The sequence below is a fragment of the Microplitis demolitor genome, chromosome 1 (genome assembly GCF_026212275.2).
Source record: "Microplitis demolitor isolate Queensland-Clemson2020A chromosome 1, iyMicDemo2.1a, whole genome shotgun sequence".
NCBI lineage: Eukaryota > Metazoa > Arthropoda > Insecta > Hymenoptera > Braconidae > Microplitis > Microplitis demolitor.
The window spans coordinates 4,360,120-4,372,913 of record NC_068545.1 but is presented as its reverse complement, the minus strand read 5'-3'; the positions used below and the strand labels follow the sequence as shown (position 1 = coordinate 4,372,913).

The window sequence follows — 12,794 nt, the reverse complement described above, 5'->3', positions numbered from 1 at the left end:
TGGTTTGTGAAATGAAATTTAACTTTAATATCGGCTGGGTAAAGATTTTTTAAAATTTAGCGCAAATTTAATTGCGTATGTACGTCATAGACTTGTGCGCATGAGTAGGAATTATTGGTCCATTGGTACAAAAAAACTACTTTATTAATCACAAATTATTTAAAGGATTTTAAATTAGTATTGGATATAGATTTATTTATTTATAAATAAATATACAAAGGTATTATTTGAAAAATGCGTTTGACAGCTTTTCTTATGCATTACAAACACAAAAAACCTCATGGAAAATTATACAGAGGGTATTTATTACTAAAACTTAACCTATTCCTCTATTGTTATTTAAAATACAAAATATTCGGCAATTTTTTATTTTTTATAAACAAATATAATTATTGTTTAATATTCACACTAAAGTTTTATGAACTAATTTTTCTATTTGAAGAAAATTATTTTTTAAATTTTTAATTCAGTATTTTAAATAGTTTTGAATTTCATCTTTTATGGACTAAGATTTTGAATCTTTTTGTTTACTCAAAATTATATATATTTATTTTCTATAATTTTTTCAACTAATATTGAATTTGTTTACCTAAAAATATATATAAATTAGTAGTTGTCTACTGCTATCCTTGATTAAGAAAAATGATTTAATCCATGCTAAGTGTATATCTATATCTATATGTATATATATATATATTATTTTTTTTTTATTTATTAAATTTTTCATGCCAGCACATGAATGGCAAAGTGTAATTATACAGATGATCCTACAAGAATAGTATAAAAATTTGAAGTGATCAAACAACAATAATACAATGAATTTAAATCAGTCATACAGACAAAAATACAATAGATTTTGATCGACATAAAGTTCAATGATACGCCGGTATGAATTTCGTTATTTAAAATCTAGATTTAGTAGATAATCATACATCTTATTCTTGAAAATCTCAATACTGCCTGATTTAATTAGACCCAGGGATAACTCTTGCCAAAGACGGATAATTGATATTACAAATGATTGCTTATTAGTCGTTTCAAATTGTTTCAAATCATTTCAAATTGTTTCGAGACATTTCAAATTGTTTTGAATCATTTCAAATAATTTTTCTTAATCAGGAATCTCTTATTCAAAAAAACATTAAGTAGAAGGTGATTGAATTTAAATTTATAATTGTGAAAGTAACAGACCACTACAAATTATTAATATAAATTCAACATTACTATAAAAAGTATGTAAATATAACATTATTTGAAGTTTATATGCTTATTTCAAATAAATACTTATAATAATACGTATTATTATTGTGAAAACAGAAAAAAAATTCATAAGTTTGCTTTTTTAGTCATAATATTGATCATTAGATCATTGAAAATAGAATTTATGTTTGTTTGTTTGTTTAATAGAAAAAACCGCAAAGTACCAGAAGTTCGTTTTGAGCACCTATTGCGAGTTCGCCATGATTATGAACGTGAAGAAGAGAACATGTTAATTTTACGTCATCCTTATCTAACGACTGCACAATCATTAAATCATATGAAGGAAATTAAACCACCAATTGATATGAACGAAGTTCGTAATAAAATGAGAAATGCCTTATTCCAAAAACATTACAGTTGGGTTGATCAACTGGCTCATTTGCGTGTCAGAGATTCTTGGGAATAACTTAGTTATTGAAAACTACCTTTCATCAATGTAGATTATTGAATTTTCTTAAAAGACTACTGTATCATTTATTAAATTTACATCATTATTTCTTTAATAAATAATTAAAATTTTATTTAACTCTGCCGTCTTAATTATAATAATAAATTTCTTTACAGCCTTACCCGTGTAAGAAAAAATGGTTCGAAATTTGACAAATTCGAACTTTCATATTAATAAGAGACAGAACTATTGAAAAATTTAAAAAAAATCGAAATTTCGAAAATTTCTGCTACTTAAACCTGATTGATTTATCGGTTAGATTGATTGATCTCCGACCCAGACGACACTTTTAGCTGAAAAATATAATCGAGTGACGACTAAGGTGGACATTAACCAGATGTATAATCAAAAATCCTCATTGCGCGTGATATCTAACCACAGCCACCCCGAGTCCTACCTTTGTGGACCAAACACTACTACTATCTCAGGAAATAAAGAGACTCTGGTCGAAGTGGGCTTGAAAAGTCCCCCTGTAGTACAGTCCCTCAGCGCTGGTCAACATAGTTGCTTAGATGGGATACAACTTCTCCAAACCCTATGTAAAGAGCTTCCTCCAGTTGTTATCGTTCGGGTTCCCAACAAACTATTATCCACTTGTTCATTCCCTGATAGATTTTCTACTTTCCGAGCTGTAAGGCACTCTAATTATTCAAGCCACATCAAAGTTTAGAGCAGTTTGGGGTCTTCCCACAAACAGAGGCAAAAATTTAAACTTTCGGGTGCAGATCCGCTCCCAACATCAATAATTAAATTTTTAAGTCAAAACTAAATTAATTACACATTAATTGAATGGTTTACATGAATTAATTATTTATAAATAGACCTAATTTTTAATTGATTAAATAAAGCACTAATGAAATGTAACCGTTGAATAATATAAAAAAATGAATATATATATAAATTTAATTATATTTAAACTATTCCACATTTGATAATTATTATAATAATATATAAAATGTGAATTATAAATAATATACGTGGTGATAAAATCCAAATGAATAAAGAGACACTACAAAGAGTTATTGTATATTTATGTACATTTCTAACAGTTTAATGTTATTAACTAATTTATAATTAATTACTTACTTAATTAATTAATTATTGTTTATAATTAAATAAAAACTAAATTAATTTATATTTAAATAAAATAAAAAAGAAAAAAAAGGAATGCACTCGATACATTTTTTAAGTTACAAATAATTCGAGTTATGACGCGAATGATGAACTTTGGCAAGGCTTAGTAGTTTCTTTCCTTTTATTTTAATATTTTTATTGTTGATATTTCTCTTTGCATTATTTATTCGTTTATTAAAAATAATTAAGTTATAAATTTAATAGTTCATTCATATCAAAGTCAAACGTATATCTTTTATAGTTCGTACTATTTACGCTCACTAGTATAAAAAAAAAAAAAAAAAAAAAAAAAAACAAGACAAACATTGATTGCACTAAATTCGCATACAGTACAACTATATAGATAAATGTTTTATTTAAATATTAATTTTATATTTTTTTAATAATTATTATTTTAATATAATTGTTTGTTTGTATTTATCTTTGTTTATTTATTTACGATATTGATGAAATTTATTTTACTTCGAATTGATTATAATTATAATTATAATTTTACTATCAATGTGTAAAAAAAATATGGCTTATTGTATTTTTAATAAAAAATAAACGAAAAAAATATTTTTATTTTTTTTTGTTTGTTTAATTTTAATTATATTTATATATGTATATATTTTTTTTTTTTTTTTTAATTTTTTTATTTTGACGTAAGCATTTACGACAAAGCAAAAAATCGATTATTTTTTATTTTTTTTTTTCAAATTTACGATTTTATTTTTTCGATTAATTCAAAATTATAATAATCATATCGTTAATCGTTATTACGTTAATCAGTAACGCAGTGAACGAAATTTTCTGAGCATCAAGATTTTTTTTTACGTCGTAATATTTTTATAATTAAATTCTGTTGCATAATTGTATTCCCAACATATGTTTACATATAAATAAAAAAAAATCATAATAATAATAAAGATGAAATATCGTTATTGCTACAATAAAAATATAATTAACATATATTGTTTGAAGACAAAGTTAATTGAAATGAAATTTATGAAATTAGAATTATTGCTATTAATGTCTAAACAATTAAGTATTAATGTTGAATTGATAATTATTCAAGTTTTTTATTTATAAATAATAATAATTTAAGCCGAATAAAATAATTAATCAATTAATTAAAAAAAATAACATAATTATATTTTGTTATTGTAAATATAAACGATATTTTCGTGCAAATTCGGTTATTTTTTGTTCCTGTTTCATAATTTAATTATACAAATTAAACACTTTTACAAAAATATTAGAATGTAAAAAAAATTATCGTGAGTTGGTAATTGACCTGGTGAACAATAGTCAGATATGATCATATATCATCTTATATAAATACTTAAATCTGATCAAATTAAAAAAATTACTTCATTGACCACATAGGATCATGTAAGAAAATATCTGATTATGTGACCATATTTGTTCATATATATCCACATAGTATGCATAATCATATATGCACATGTGTGGTCGTATATAAGTATATATGAACATATTGGCATACATAATTATGTTGAGACATATATGATCATATAGAAATTTTTTTTACCTTTCAAATGTTCACATATTTATGGATATGATTCTACTTGGTCTCGTATGATATCATATATGACCATATATAATCTTATATGATTAAACGGAATCATATTTGTAAACATATGAAAATTGAGAATTTTTTAATACGAAACATTTCCTTATCTGATCATATATGAAGAGATATATGTGACCATATTCTACTAGACATAAATAGATAAGAACATATATAATCGTGTCTGATCATATATGATCAGATGAGATTTATTGTATCTGTTATAAATTCTAGATATCCATATAAATTTTCAAGTATGATTCTTTTTGAACATATTTGATTAAATATGATGATTTTACAAAAATGGTCTTATCTGATCATATATTAATGCATGATTATATATGACCGTATCTGAGTAATTTTTCTTAGAAAATTTGTTCGATTGATTAAAAAATTTGAGTTCAGTTACGAATTTCAAATTTGTGTAAAAAAATAATATAATAAAATAAAAATAAAAATATAATTATAAAGATTATCGATACGAAAATTATTATTTTATCATTTTCATTTTTTAAGTAATTATTAAAAATTTAATTAAGTATACTCATTCAGTACACTACATTTTTTACTAATAAAACAATGGACACGTGGTTAAATTTGTATGTTTGTTTCCAAGGCTGACTTACAATACTAATTATAATAATTGAACTAACAATTATAATATTAAAAAAAATGATATACTAAAGGAATAATTCAGTCATCGTTAACTCTAAATAAAACTGTCATCAAGACAAGCTGGTACGATGCGAATCCCTTTTTAAAAAGAATTATAAAAAAAAACCCGTTAAAAAAAATAATAACTTAACTTATTACAAACTAATTAAAAAAATTAAACAGATAATTAAATTAATGAGAAATATAATTGTACGAACGAATTATTTTCGTTATTAAAAATTACTAATAGAAAAAATTGTCAATTATTTAAATTTTGAGAATCTTATTATTAAAAAAATTAATAAATTTGATCGCAAATTTTATCGTTTAATTATCATCGAGTAAAATAAAAAGGAAGCACGATTGTTAACATAAAATTTTGATAACAAAATTAATAATTAACTTATTAATAATTACGTGGTTAACATAAAACTTAAAAAAATTAAATTATAATTAAACGTCATTACTAAAATACATTTCAATGATAATGGTATTAATAATAATGATAATAACAATTATAATATTAATATAAAATTTGCGATCGAAACATTAATGAGATTAATAAAAAAAAAAAAATCTTAACATTGAATCACTTGAAACTGTTAGCGCGGCAGCCTTATTAGCAATTCATATTTAAACGTATTATAGATAAGATTAATTATTAATTAATTAATTATTAATAATTGTTTCTTATTATATAATTACTTAAATTAATGTTGTAATTTATGTTGTATCAAATCGTTTATGTTTACGTTAACAATTAATTGTTTAAGGGGCACACATCATTATTTTCTTTTGTTTACTTTTTTTATATTAAAGTTTTCAGATGTAAGCACTCATTTTTATTTTCACATATGACATTTTTTTTGTTAATTATTTTCGGCACTGATTTATTTGTTTGAATGGAATTTATTAGCCGTCTTCTTTTGGTGGTGTGAACCAGCCTTAACAAAAAAATTAATCAGTTAGTATTAAATTAATTTAATTATTCAATATTAAGGGTGTTTTTAGACACTGCCCCTATTTTTTAAAAGTATTCAATGACTTTGATTGCCATTACGGTACTGAAATGTTATTAATTACACGAAGAAATTATTCTCATTTGAATTGCTATGGTGTCATAGTAAAACCGGACCAGAATAGCCACCTAATGGAAATTGAATTAAATAAGGTACCGGCGGGTAATGAGGCCGAGCTAGAGATTTTGAATAGAATCGAAAATATTGCATTTAATTATCGAAATGTATCATTAATTTTTATTTCAATACATTACCCATAAAATGTAATGAAGTAATGGTAATTTTTACCATAAACAAACAAAACATTATATTTTTACAAAAACTATACGAATAGGCCTTATTTTACTACGGTAGGATTATAAGGCCTACAGGTTAAACAAACTGGAATAGTTTAACTATACTTAATAAAATTGGTATTAGAGATGAATCATCACTTAAATTTATCAACAATATTTTTTAAGAGTCAGAAGACTAGATTGTTTTTTTTTAATTTCTTCTGCGCTACGACATCATATGACAGATAATGAAATACAGAAGACAGGGAACGTAGTATCGGGGCTCTATAAATTTGTCGAAACATCTCTATGTAAGACCCTACTTCTAGAGAATACATACAAAAATTACTATGGCCATAGTAATTTTTCCATGTGTTTATTTATATTTCTACAGATGGCGAACATAGTCCGGCTTTACTATGAAACCGTAGCATTTCAAACAAGAATAATTTCTTTGTGTATGTAATACATTTTTTATGTTTTATAACCTTTTAAAATTAATACTCTGAACGCACACAATTTACACCAGTATTACTCCACCTTTACACCGATTTAACACCAGTATTTCGATATCGCTCTTTTTATTTTTAAAATTTAAATACTGTTATGACAGTTGAGTCACTGAATATTTCAAAAAGTGGGGACACTGTCTGAGAATAAGCTTTGATAAAAATAATAAATAAATAAATTATATGAAATTACCATTTTTTTCGTGTATCTGCACTAAGGATTTAAATGATTGTTGGGCACGTGCAAGACTATATTGACCTTGTCCGCCACAATTTTTACCAGCTCCACTGGCACCCTGAAATTGTATACGGGCTTTTCCCTTAACTAAGGTCGCTGATATCTGCATTATCACTGCCTCAACTGTATACGCAGAACTCCAGCCTTGTTTTGTGAGCAATTCCATACAAATAGCTCCTCCCACCAGTACGTAACCACCGGATATTATGGGATGAACTACTCGCACAAATGGTGGTTCAAAAGGATACGCTTCCTAATAATTTTAAAAAATTGAATTTTAATTGACATTATATATTCATTATTTGACTCTTTGAACACAAAAGTTTACGGCAAACTTGTAATTTTTTAATTATTCTAAAGTAAAGTAAATCTGGGACCTGATAAAATTTCAAAGAATTTTTTCATTATAAAAGAAATTTAAAAACTCAAGTGATTGATGCGAGGATTTACATGAGTTTTGTCTCAGATCAGAGAGTTAATGTATAAAATATCCGAGGAAAATTTTTAAAATGATGTTTTTTCAATTTTCGTTATTGATAATATTATTTAAACTAAAGTCCGAATTGCAAAACATTATGTGAGGATCGAAAGAAATCATAAAGACGATAGACTAGAATGATTTTGAACAGTTTCCTGCGTTTTGGTCTCCGGATAAAATAATATTTCCCTGACAAAATATACCAGGAACAATATAACTGTGACCAAGTATAAAAAAAATAGTTTTATTCTTAGATTCGATCCACTGCGTATTGGGTCCAAGACGAGAAATTTTATGGATAGCCTTCAAGGTCAACCGCTTTTTTTCGCCTATTAAAGAATATAAATAAAGAATTTCCAATAAATTAAGAACATTATTAAAGAACATTAATTAGCTTGTTATCGTAATGTGCCCTTTTTTCACGGATTTTGTGTGTATTTATTCGAAAATAGACTAACAGATAAGTTTTTATTGTGCTGTGCCCTTTTATCATGGATTTTATGCATGATTTTTCTCATGATTTTATGCATGATTTTTATGATAATTTCATATGAAAATAGTCAGAATAGCTTCCTAGGACCTCAAAACAACATTTGATAAGAATTCGATTTTCGCAAATCGGTGTGAAAACAATAACTTCCCGAATGTTTAAAAAATCATCGGTTTTCTTAGCGGAAAGTTAAAAAAAAACAAAAATTCGAGAATAGATTTAATTTATACATATAAATACTGAATTACCTTAAACATCATGTTAAGGAGAATACTGTCTTTGCCTTCTTTTTCTTTAAGAAGTACCAAATCTTTGTGCAATGGTGAATCAGGATCAACGCACATTAACCTGATATTCCACTCATATAAACTGTCGTTCACCAATTCTATGCTATACATTCCTAATAAAATAAAAAAGAATAATTTTTACATATTCAAACATTTTTTTTGGCTTAATAAATCAATCTTAACATTCAATAATATAAAAATGATTAAAGAATATATATAAAAACCTTTTTTAAAACTGTCGCTTCTGTAAATATCACGCAATTCTTTCATAAGCCTATCAGTAGCTTGCACACTACCCGATACAGAACCTCTTAAATAATCTTGCCTCTGATTTTGCCGCAACCTTTCTAGCGTTGCTAAATGTTCTAAATCCATATCGTCAGCCTTTATAAAGTTAAAAAAAAAAAAATAAAGTTAAAAATAATCATCAATAAAATTTAGTACTGGAAAAATAATGAATTAAACTTAAATTGCTTTTATTAAAGAATAGTATCACTTACCTTACTCTTCTTGTTAGCTTCACCCTCGTCCATATCTAAATGAAGATCCTCCTCAGACTCACTTTCTTCGTCTTCCTCAATATCCTCGGTATCCTCAGCTTCCATTCGTTGTGCCACAACAGCGGTTGCAGCGGCTCCTAATCTCAGAGGATCTAATGCCGTTCTTAATCTCTCTACATCCGGTGGCTCGGGTATCGAATGAAGGCGACATAGTTCTTTCAATAGTATTCCTACTTGATTAATAACGTGATTGTCACGACCCGTTGTGTTACTTAATATTTGTACGGCATTTGTGACACTAGTTTCTTCGGACTCTGCAAACCAGACTGGTGGAGTCGAAGGATAAGTTTCCTGTTGAAAAAAAAAAATTGTTTTTCAATAATACTTTGGTCAATTTTATTATTTTAAATAAATATAAAAGTTACATATTTCTTTTTTTTAGAAAAATTTCTATTTCTGTCTTACTGATTAATTTTTAATACAATAAATAAATTTGTATCAGACAAGAAATTCAAATAAAACCTACTTATTATCTATGTTATTAAGAGGATAAGGAAAATTTTGTTCCAGTCATATTTATATGATAGAATAAGTTAATGTTATTAAATTTGGTATCGTTAGAAAGGTCTTGACTTGAATTTGTGCCTTTTCATGGTTCAAACTCTTTTTTATTGTCAAGTATCGAGATAAATCAATTTATCTATATCATTCGAATTAAATTCAAATTACGCGGGAAAAAAGGTCGTATTTATTTTCTTTAAATAAATTAATATTTTAATTATTCTGTCACTGAATATCACTGAATATATATAACTATTATATATATATAATTAAGAGAAAATAAAAAAATTTAGTCTACGCCGTCTTCTATAATAAAAATTTAAAAAATTGAATTTGGTATCAGTGAAAAAAAATATAGAAGACTAATAAAAAAAATTTGACCGTGTAGATTTTTTTTCCACAATCCCATGATTATACAATCATCGACACCAATAAGCTTGCAAATTAATGATAAGATTTGTCTCATTAAATTTCAATGATAAAAATAAACAAAAGATTCTAGAGTTTATTTTCTAGCATAGATTTTACTGAACATTTAAATTCAAATATTTTAAAAATTTCGTAGTAATACTCCAGTCAGTGACTGATAACTCGTTATTAATAGTAATAATAAAAATGTAATCTTAAAAAAATATTTCATTAAATTCAAATAAATAAATAATTAATGACTATTAATAAAAAATAATATTAATTATTTAAAAACAAAAAAATAATACGCACTAAATGATGTAATAAAAATATTTAAGTCGCACGTAAAAGCCACATAACCAAAAAATACTTTTTTTTTAAATTCAAAAATAAAAAGCTTATTGTTTTGCTTAAAAATCTCCAATAACTTGAAAGTTATTGTCATTAAAAATAAATTATATCTATCCATAAATAAACGATTCCGTAAATAGGTTCATTGGTTCAATAAAATTTTAAATTAATTACGGTTGATAAATAATTAATGAAATAAATTAACGATTCTAATTGATAGCGTAATAAATTATTTAGACTTAATATCAATATTATTATTGTTATTATTATTATTATTATTATTTTTAACAATAATGAATACCGCAGACCTTTGTCTACAGTTTGGACTTTTTTTGATAGTGAATTTGTGATTAAAGGATATGGGGGCTTTACCCTCAATATATATACATACAACACACAATTACATGTTTAGTTTAGTTGATTTACATGAGCACGACAAAAAAACAATACTTATGAAAAAAAAAAACCCATAAAAAATATTATAAATACAAATGAATAAATGAATAAATTAGTATTTTTATTTATAAATTACGATAATGATGATGATAATTAATAATATTTGAATTCAAATAATAATAACTAGTGTAATAACATAAATGTTATTGTTTCTTTGTCTGAAATAAATTTATAAATAATTAATAATGTGTAAATAAGATTGCAATAATGAATCATGGGCTAGGAAATTTAAAGTGTATTTAAAAATGTAGGACCTGGTTTTAAATAAAGTAAACTTGTGGAGTAATTAAAATAAATATAATAATATAATAACTTACGGTAATGTTGGCGTGAATTTCATATTTCTTTCCATTTTTACCGACAAATCTGCAGCTGAGTTCATCCACACTCGCGGACATTATCTGAAACCTTTCATGACTTTTTGGGAAGACAGACTCAAGAGTTTTTATCTCCTGCTTGAGTGTATTCAAGCAAGCCATTTGGGGTATTACCGTACGAATTAACAACTAATTATTCGACGGTTATTAACACCCAGTTCTGATAATAAATAAACACCAACACCGATTTTCACAGGGTGCACTCCGATTACTCTCTGACAAAATGGCGACAACTACTGAATTACTTCGATATTTTCCGTATTTATTCGTTTTCACTCGTATCATATTTATAAATATATATGTATATATACATTTGGTCTTATTAATACTGCGCTATCTACTGTTTATTTGAGATTATATTTTGGCGGTAAAATTTAAAATTTGTTTTAATTTTAAAAGTTTGAGTGAGTGGAGCAGAAATCAGACAATTTATAAATTTTAAATATTTAAATTAAAATAATGAAATTTAAAAAAAATGCGCGTACTAAATTTTCATTGGTCTAAATACGCATTTTTAAAATTTTATTTATTTACTTGAAAATTTAAATAATGGAATGATCCTGAAGTAAGCAGACAATTAGTAATTTTCAGATTATTTTTTCACCAAATCAAATATAAAAAAATAAAAAATAAAAATATGCACATGTAGAAAATTTAAAAAACTACAGGTGCAATTTTTTTGAATATTTTTTTTCAAACTTCCCGCTAAGAAAATTGCAAATTTTCGAAAAAAGAGAAGTTATTTCTTATATAATTTATTATTTTTTAAAAAATCTAAAAATTATTAGACGTTGGCTAACTTCAGTATCATAAAATTGCTACTTATCAGTTACGTTCACACTCAGAAAAGCTTATAATAAAAATAACGTGTGTGAATGTAACTGACAAGTGTCAATTTTTTAAATTTTGAATTAGAGAGATAAAATGTAATGGAATAAAAATTAAAAAATTCGTAGTAAGATAAATACACGATCCGTACGATGATCCTGAAGTTAGCAGACAATTAAACAATCTTCAAGTTTTTTTTTTCAATAAATTCATTTAAAAAAACTAAAAATATGCTCATATAGAAAATTTTGAAAACCATAGGTGCGATTTTTTAATTTAAATTTATCTTAAAAAAAAAAAAAGTTATTAGACACCGGACTTCAGTATCATTTCGTATTTTTTTCAATTTAATTATTTAAATGAATTTGTTATTTATTTAAAATTTACTAATTGCCTCATCTGCTAAATTCACACTCATTAAAATTAATTAATTATTGTGAAAGTAATTATTTAAGAAATTCTAAACTATTTTTATCATATTTGTCGCCTTAAATTTAACGATAAGTTAACAATTATTTGTGCTTATCAGGTTATGATAATTGTCAAATTAAATTGTAATAAATTTTGAATTTAAAGTAATTTCTAAATTGATTTTGAAGTATTTTTTAAGTGAATTTTAATTTTAAAACAGCTTTTAGATTCTCTCAGTGATAAAATATGAAAAGATAATGTAAATATATAATTCATCGTTACAATATCAAGATCGAGAATAATGAGATATGAATTATCAAAATCAACGGAAAATTTTGTGTAAAATTGCGCTATAAAAGTATTTTTTTATACAAAAATAATTTTAGTCATACACACATGAATCAATCGATACTTACCTCAAGTTAATTACTGAAAATCATTTGTCAAATTGAATCTTGACATTTAGCTGAAATTATGAGTGTGAATGTAGCTGTCATCAGACAAATTTGAAATTATTAATAAACAGAGTTAACAATA

At 24.9% G+C, this 12,794-nt stretch overlaps 2 protein-coding genes across 2 annotated transcripts; one reads left to right on the top strand and one right to left on the bottom strand.

Annotated features, from left to right (window-relative positions):
* Positions 1-114: 114 nt before the first annotated feature.
* Positions 115-1,786, top strand: LOC103574993 (uncharacterized). Its single transcript, XM_008554577.3, has 2 exons — positions 115-299; positions 1,408-1,786. Exons 1-2 carry the CDS (start codon positions 235-237, stop codon positions 1,664-1,666), a joined length of 324 nt encoding a protein of 107 aa, XP_008552799.1. The 5' UTR covers positions 115-234; the 3' UTR covers positions 1,667-1,786.
* Positions 1,787-3,939: 2,153 nt separating this feature from the next.
* Positions 3,940-11,246, bottom strand: LOC103574994 (ubiquitin-conjugating enzyme E2 Q2). Its single transcript, XM_008554578.2, has 6 exons — positions 10,959-11,246; positions 8,866-9,216; positions 8,590-8,749; positions 8,327-8,478; positions 7,066-7,363; positions 3,940-6,013 (listed from the first exon to the last, which is right to left on the bottom strand). Exons 1-6 carry the CDS (start codon positions 11,118-11,120, stop codon positions 5,982-5,984), a joined length of 1,155 nt encoding a protein of 384 aa, XP_008552800.1. The 5' UTR covers positions 11,121-11,246; the 3' UTR covers positions 3,940-5,981.
* Positions 11,247-12,794: the final 1,548 nt, after the last annotated feature.

Excerpts from the sequence above, each read along its gene's own strand:
- LOC103574994 (XM_008554578.2), bottom strand. The coding sequence starts at position 11,120 with ATGGCTTGCTTGAATACACTCAAGCAGGAGATAAAAACTCTTGAGTCT. Across the intron at positions 9,217-10,958 it reads AAATTCACGCCAACATTACC|GAAACTTATCCTTCGACTCC; the intron begins GTAAGTTATTAT and ends TTTTTTCAACAG. Across the intron at positions 6,014-7,065 it reads GCAGATACACGAAAAAAATG|GCTGGTTCACACCACCAAAA; the intron begins GTAATTTCATAT and ends TTTTTTGTTAAG.
- LOC103574993 (XM_008554577.3), top strand. The coding sequence starts at position 235 with ATGCGTTTGACAGCTTTTCTTATGCATTACAAACACAAAAAACCTCAT. Across the intron at positions 300-1,407 it reads CATGGAAAATTATACAGAGG|AAAAAACCGCAAAGTACCAG; the intron begins GTATTTATTACT and ends TTTGTTTAATAG.